At 51.4% G+C, this 7541-nt stretch overlaps 1 protein-coding gene across 1 annotated transcript; it reads right to left on the reverse strand.

Annotated features, from left to right (window-relative positions):
* Nucleotides 1–396: 396 nt before the first annotated feature.
* On the reverse strand, nt 397–3587 carry RSAD1 (radical S-adenosyl methionine domain containing 1). Its single transcript, XM_054393778.1, has 9 exons — nt 3183–3587; nt 2651–2784; nt 2352–2556; nt 1902–2267; nt 1742–1805; nt 1507–1654; nt 908–962; nt 696–799; nt 397–619 (listed from the first exon to the last, which is right to left on the reverse strand). The coding sequence occupies exons 1-9, from the start codon at nt 3585–3587 to the stop codon at nt 472–474; spliced, it is 1629 nt and encodes a 542-aa protein (XP_054249753.1). The 3' UTR covers nt 397–471.
* Nucleotides 3588–7541: the final 3954 nt, after the last annotated feature.

The raw sequence follows: 7541 nt of genomic DNA on the forward strand, positions 1-7541 counted from the left end.
GAGGGAGGTGGGAGCTGTTCAGCCTCTTCAGAGAAGGCCTTCGGGAGACGTTACTGCGGCGTATCAGTGCTTAAAGGGGCCCCTAAGAAACCTGGAGAAGGAGTTTTTTCAGAGCCTGTTGTGACAGGACAAGGGGTGATGGATTTAAGTATCGGAAACTTGGATTTAAGGAAGAATTTTTTTATGTGGTGGGTGCTGAGACCCTGGCTCAGGTTGCCCAGAGAGGAAGTAGCTGCCCCATCCCTGGAAACATTCTGGGTCAGGTTGTATGGTGCTTGGAGCATCTTGCTCTAGGCAATATCCCTGCTCACTGCAGGAGTGTTGGATAGATGATCTTTAAGCGCCCCTTCCAAAACAAACGATTCTACAAATCTATGACTTTATTCTCCACTGCTGCTGTTCACAACTCCCCAACCCACTCAAGCCTGCTGCACCCTGCAGCATCACCACTAGCCCCCATCGGGCTCTTCCTTAGGGCCCCGCTGCCACAGCAGGTACAATTCCTGATGTGTGGTTCACAACGGTGTCTGGCAGGGCCCAGCAGCACTGTAGCTGGCAGAGCAGGTCAGGCAGGAGAGAATCCAGCAGGGCCAGGCCCTCCCATGTGCAATGGAGGCCACTGTGGAAGAAGCAGCAGTTGAGCCCTGGCTCTAGAAGGGATCCAGCCCCCCGCCCCCGGCACTCCCAAGGCTCACTTGCTGTCCAGGACCAGCCAGCCCTGCTGCTGCAGTGCCTTCGCTTCCCCCGGTGCCCCAAACACAGCCTCCAGGCTGAGGCGAGGAGAGGCGTGCTGCCAGCGCTGTGCACCCAGGGCACAAAGAGGGTTGTTAGTGACGGGTTGTTAGTGACAGGTTGTTAGCTGCAGGTTAAAGCCAAGCTCCCCCACACCAGAAGGTGGGCTCCTCACCGTGTGGGTGATTCCCTCGTCTGTGTGCAGTCCCAGCACAAGCACCTCCTCCAGCCTATAGCACATAGAATCATTAAGAACCTTTAAGATCAAGTCCAACAGTTAACTCAGCACTGCTAAGTCTACCACTGAACCATGGCCCTCAGCACCACATCTACACCTTTTAAATCTGTCCAGAAATGGGGACTCCACCATTTCCCTGGGCAGCCTGTTTCAGGCCTTCACAACCATTTTGGAGAATTTTTTTCTGATGTCTAACCTAAACCTCCCAGGGCTCAACTTGAGGATGGTTCCTCTTCTCCTATCATACCTGGGAGGAGATGGACCTTCATCTCACGCCAGCCTCTTTACAGGGAGCTGTAGAGAGCAATGAGGTCTCCCCTCAGCCTCCTTTTCTCCAGACTAAACAACCTCAGCTCCCCCAACCAATCCTGCCAAGGCTTGTATTCTGAATCCTTCATCAACTTTGTAGCCCTTCTCTGAACTGACCACAGCACTTCAGTGCCCATCTTTGTAGTGAGGGGACCAAAACCAAACACATGGAGAGTTGCAGGACAGCGTAGTAGGGAGCGGGCATGGAACAGGATCCCCATACTCACTGCTCCAGTGGACTCAGAACCACCTGCCTCCTGGTGCCATGCCCCCGGCTTTGCACCTCCTGCATCCAGGCATCAGGCTCCAGTGTCCGAACACGAGCCTCCCAGCAGCAGCTGCCCTCACCTTGCGGCACAAACCGCCCATGTGACCCTGCAGTGATGCATGGAGAGGATAAAAATGGAGTCCAGGGAGCACATGCAGCACCCCACTCACTGGCACCCTGTCACCCTGACCTACCTGGCCCCATGCCGATGTACTGCTCAGCCCGCCAGTAGGAGAGGTTGTGGGTGCTGAGGGCGCCCTGGGGGAGTGTTGTATGAGGTGAGATGGAGGGGCTGAGCCTGCTGTGGGGCAAATATGGCATGGGAGGGGGTCATGGTATGGGGGAGAACCCCACCTTCCTTGCAAAATTGGAGACCTCATAGTGTCGAAAGCCAGCAGCCACCAGCACCGCACGGGCTGCCTGGTACATCTCAGCCAGGAGGTCCTGGGTGGGTGTAGGCAGGGCACCACCCCAGACCTGTGCTGCCAGCAATGTGCCTCTCTCCAGTGTCAGCTGGTACAGGGAGATGTGGTCATCAGAGAGAGCTAGTGCTGCCTCCAGTCTCTGGGTCCAGGACTCCTGGCTCTGCCCTGGCAGCCCAAAGATGAGGTCGAGGGAGGTTTTTCCAGGGAACAGCCCCCGTGCCACCTCCACGGTGCTCCGTGCCTCTGCTGCCATGTGCTCCCAGCCCAAAAGCCTCAGCTCAGCATCACTGAGTGACTGTGGAGGGAGCACAGGGGCTGCTGGAGGTAGCAAGGGGCACAGGGGGCTGCTGGAGACAGGATGGGAGAGAGCCCCTTTCACCTGGATGCCAATGGAGATGCGGTTGACACCGGCTGCCTTGAAGTCAGCGAGGCACCATGTGCCCGCGGAGCTGGGGTTGGCCTCCAGTGTGACCTCAGTGCCAGCAGGGAGGTGGGCAGCTCCTGAAACTGCCTCCAGCACAGCTGCAATGGTGCGGGGGCTCGCCAGGCTGGGCGTCCCCCTGCCGAAGAAGATGGAAGTGACACTGTAAGGCCAAGGGTGCAGAGGCTGCAGAGAGGTGCTGAAGGGCCATGCACGCCCTCCTGCAGACACACTCCCTGCCCCCAACTTGAACCTACCTCTGCACCTGGCTGAGGCAGAGCAGGGTGCGTGTCTTCTGCACCAGGCAGGCACCCATGGCCACCTCATCCACTGCTGGCACCATGTACTTGTTGAAGCTGCAGTAGGACCAGCGCTTGCAGCAGTAGGGCCACTGCGGGCACAGGGCACTGTGGGGAATGGCAGGCACCCCACCCTTGGGATAGGAACAGCCACAGCCCTGTACATGAGCCCCAGCAACCCTCACCTTCCTTAGGGGTGCAAAACACATGGCCCAGAGGTGCCACACTTCATATGCACAGCTTGGGGAACCCCTCAGCACCTCACACAGGTGCATGGCAGACCCTCCTGCCCCCACGTGTGCCCCATGACATGCACAAGGCCTGGATACCGACTGTGTCCCCTGTGCAAGCCCTGGGGTCTTGCATGTACCTACACATGTGCCAGCCCCAGAGTCCCATGTGCACCATAGTGCCATGTGCACCCTCCTCCTGTGCCAGCCCGAGCCCCATGTGCACCCCCCTTCTGTGCCAGCCCCGGGTCCCCGCTCACGTGCACGTAGAGCGCAGCTGTGGCGGGGATGACCTGTTCCGAGAGGGGCATCGGAGCCAGTTCTGAGGCAGAACCCGCTCTTAGAGCCCGTACCCGGCGTCCCCCGCCTGGCCCCGCCGCAGCGATCGCCGCTACTGCCGCTGGCCGCCACAGCGCCGCCGTCTTGAGCTCCGCGGACGCCGCGCCGCCCCGCCCCGCCCTGCGGCGGCCACCGAGCTCCAGCCGCCCTCCACCGGTACGGCGGTGACGGGGCTGTGGCGAGGGGAAGGAAGAGGGAGGAGGGAAAGGGCGGGCGGAGGCCTTTGCTTCCCGCGGGGCTGTGCGGGGAACGCCAGCGAGGGATGCCGGGTCGGTGTGCGGGCAGCCGGTCCCGGTGAGACTCGGACCCCGGCACCTGCCCCACATCTGCCGCCTTTCCGGGGCTGCAGGAGGGGATTGCAGCGTTTGCGGGAAGGGAGCCGTGGCGTTTCTGCGCAGAGCTGTGCAAACCCAGCGCTGACGGTCCCAGATGATGTTTTTTCCTGCTTTTGCGCTATTTATTGTGTCAGTGTGAGCTGAAATTCTCCCCCCACCGACAATAACCAGGCTAGCCCAGTCTGGAAGCAAATGAAAGCTGTATTTACAAAGCAGAATCTACAATCTATGATGAAATGCAATGAATATGTACAAATATACAAAATTCACAACATTTACAAATATATATACAATCAACAGAAAATCACAACCAATCTCCCTTTGCTTCCCCCCAAAGGGGACCCTTCCCAAAGGGGCCTCCCTCTCCCAGGAGCTTCCCCCCAGACCCCCCTTGGACAGAAAGCAGAGTTAGTTAGAGCAGAAAGTTGTTAACTTAGCTGCCAAGGTCAGTGTGTTATCTTCAGCCAGAAGAGAAGAAGAAGGAAACAGCAGCCAGACAGCCCAGCAACTGCCCCCACTGCAGAACGCAGAATGTGCAGAGTGCCCACTTTGTTTTGGGTAATAGTTCTTAAACATTTCTATCTATCCAATGGAAGTGTTTAGAACAATCAGTATTTTGCTTTCTTAGACCCAATAATGACTTATTTACACTCTTTCACTTTCTCTGTTCTGAAATTTGCAAGGAAAAATTAAAAAGACAGTTTCAAACCATCACATTTATAGCCACAGAAAAGTGAGAAATGCCCAAGACAAAGGTCGTGGCTACAGATTCCTGTCTGCCGGCCAGAGTAGTAGTTCAGAGTCAGCCACCCTGACGGAAGCCTCCCGGCGGCTGGGAGTTTCCAAGCTGACAGCAAGAACTCCTAAGAGCAGAACCCAGGAGTGGGCTGGGCAGAGACCCTGGAGCCTCCCTGAAGCCTGTCACTCACCCGAGGCCATGCTGCCAGCCAGGTCGGCCTTTCCCCTCCTGTGAGTATTTGAAGCGGGGCTGTGCCATCCTGGAGGGCTAGGGTGGCATACAGGACCTCTCAAGAAGTGTCCTGTCCAGTGAGGTCCTGGATGTGGCCCAGTGTAATAAGTAAGAAAAGAGTTAATAAGTAAGAAAAGAGTTATTTGCTAATTATATAGTGTAGAGCTTAAAATGTAAAAAAAAAAAAAAAAAAAGCATGCTTGTTTTTGTAGCGATTTAGTTACAATGTACAGCTGTGTGTAGCATTAGGGCCCCATGACATAACCCCTATATATCTTATCTTGAACAGTTTCTGCCAAGTTAGGTAGTGGTACCAGGCAGCACAAGAACACATAGTACTACGTGATGTATTAACTGAGCATGTGCACAGACCAAGATCAGAAGAGAGACACCTGAAAAAAAAAGACCATCTGCTTTCGTCGTAAAAGACTCAATTGGATGAGCAATAAAAAGGAACTGATAAGAAACTGCTAATGGTGCGAAATTCACACACCATAAAAAGGGGTCTCCGGGTCTGGTTGGTGCATCTCGGAGGAGGGGCAGGAGAACCCTCCTGGATGCCCAGCGCTGCTTTTACTCAAAATAAAATATCCTCGTTCTTAAAATCATAAAGTGTGACTCGGCTTTAACGCGTGTATGTGTGTGTGTAAGAAGGCACTCCAGACGAAATGGAGCAAAATACCTCAAAGGCTGCTACTAAGAAAGAGAAAGGGAAGAACTTTAGGCTTCCTAACATCCCGCAGGATAGTGCCCTGGGGATTATGATTAGAAACTGGAATGATCATCCCTCGAGAAAAGAAAAATCTAAGGAAAAGATGGTGCATTATTGTATAGAAATTTGGGCAGGAAAAGAGATCAGAAAAGGAACTTTTTGGCCATTATATGGGACCTTTGAAGAGTGGATATGCCACGCCTTAAACGTTTTTGTTAACAACAAAGTGTCCTTTAACAAAGAGGAGAGTGAATATGCATGCCTATGGCTGTCTGGTCGGCAGGCACTCAAACTATTCACTTTAAAAGAGGAGAAGAAAAGAGGAGATAAAAAGAAGAAGGGGGAGGTAGAATATAGCGATAATTCTCCCCCACCATATGCAGAACCCCCGCTTAATGAAGCGGGAGAACCCCCTACAGCTCCTCCCAAAGAAGCCCCTGAAATACCTCCTGAAGATTTGCCTGGGCCGGAGGAGGCAAATTCCCATAGGCCTGTGACTAGGAGCCAGACTAGGAAAAAAAAAGAACGGCTATACCCCCTAAGGGAAATTGGCATGGGCGGGCCCCAACCGGGAGTCGGATTTGTATCAGTTCCTTTGAGCTCTGGAGATGTTAGGGATTTTAAAAAGGAAATGGGAAACCTCTTAGAGGATCCCTTGGGAGTAGCAGAAAGATTTGATCAATTTTTGGGACCCTCTATATATACCTGGGATGAGTTGCAGGCAATTTTGCGAATATTGTTTACTGTAGGAGAGAGAGAAATTATTAGGAGAGCCGGGACGAGGAACTGGGAACAAAGACACCAAGAAGGACCAGCTCGGGAGGTCAAATGGCCCTTACAACGGCGAAATTGGGACCACCAAAACCCAGCACACAGGAATGAGATGTCTGATTTGAGGGACATAATCGTGCAAGGAATTAGAGAGTCAGTGCCCCGAGGACAAAATATTGATAAGGCCTTTAATGAAAGACAAAAGAAAGATGAAACCTCCACCGAGTGGTTGGAAAGATTGCAAAAATCTTTCCAACTTTATTCGGGAGTAGATCCTGATGGAGCAATTGGGCAGGCTTTATTAAAAACTCAGTTTGTGGCGAAATCGTGGGTGGATATTAGGAAAAAGTTAGAGAAATTAGAAGATTGGCAGGAAAGGGGACTAGATGAATTGTTACGTGAAGCGCAGAAGGTGTACGTGAGAAGAGAGGAGGAAAGCCAGAAGAAGCAAGCCAGGATTTTTGCTGTGGCAGTACGAGAAAAAGACCAGCAGGGGACAGACTTGAAAAGGAGAAATAACAGGTCTTCCCAGAGGGGTACTGAAGCCCGGAAAGAATTTGAGTGTTATTATTGCCAAGGGAAGGGTCATTTAAAACGCAACTGTAGAAAACGGTTGCAGGATGAAAAAATGTTTCAGGAAGACTAGGAAAGTCAGGGTCTCTATTTGCTGGGGACATACAATATACAAGAGCCCTTGATAAAATTAAAACTGGGTCCCCAGCGACAAGAATTTACATTTTTGGTAGATTCAGGAGCAGAAAGATCTACCATACAAAACGTTCCCCGGGGATGTAAGGAATCTCATGAAAAAATACAGGTAACTGGGGCGAAAGGAGAACCTTTTAAAGTACCCCTCATTAAAGAGGTGGAAATTGAGTCTCCTACTAAAATTTTCCTTAGGAAATTTTTTATTGGTCCCAGAGGCAGAATATAATTTGCTAGGATGGGATTTAATGGTAGAATTAGGAATAAATTTGGAAAGTAATAAACAAGGAATAAAAATAAAACTATACACTCTAACTATGGAAGATGAAAAGGAAATAAATCCTGAAGTTTGGTACACACCAGACTCAGCGGGGAAATTAGATATTGAACCATTAGAAGTCACCATCAAAAACCCATAAGAACCAATACGGGTCCGACAATATCCAATTTCTCAAGAAGCTAATAGAGGATTACAATCTATAATTGATAGATTGTTAGCACAAGGGCTATTGGAGCCTTGTATGTCTCCTCATAATATCCCAATACTACCCATTAGGAAGCCAGATGGAACTTACAGGTTCGTTCAGGATCTGAGGGCAGTGAATAACAAATCCACATACCTTATTGAGCAAATTATCTCCAGAGCATGTTTGGTATAGTGTGATAGATTTAAAGGATGCTTTTTGGGCTTGTCCGTTAAAAAGGGAAAGTAGGGATTATTTTGCATTTGAATGGGAAAATATAGACACTCGTAGAACCCAACAATTGAGATGGACAGTATTGCCTC

Source organism: Indicator indicator, chromosome 29 (assembly GCF_027791375.1).
Source record: "Indicator indicator isolate 239-I01 chromosome 29, UM_Iind_1.1, whole genome shotgun sequence".
Classification (NCBI taxonomy): Eukaryota; Metazoa; Chordata; class Aves; order Piciformes; family Indicatoridae; genus Indicator; species Indicator indicator.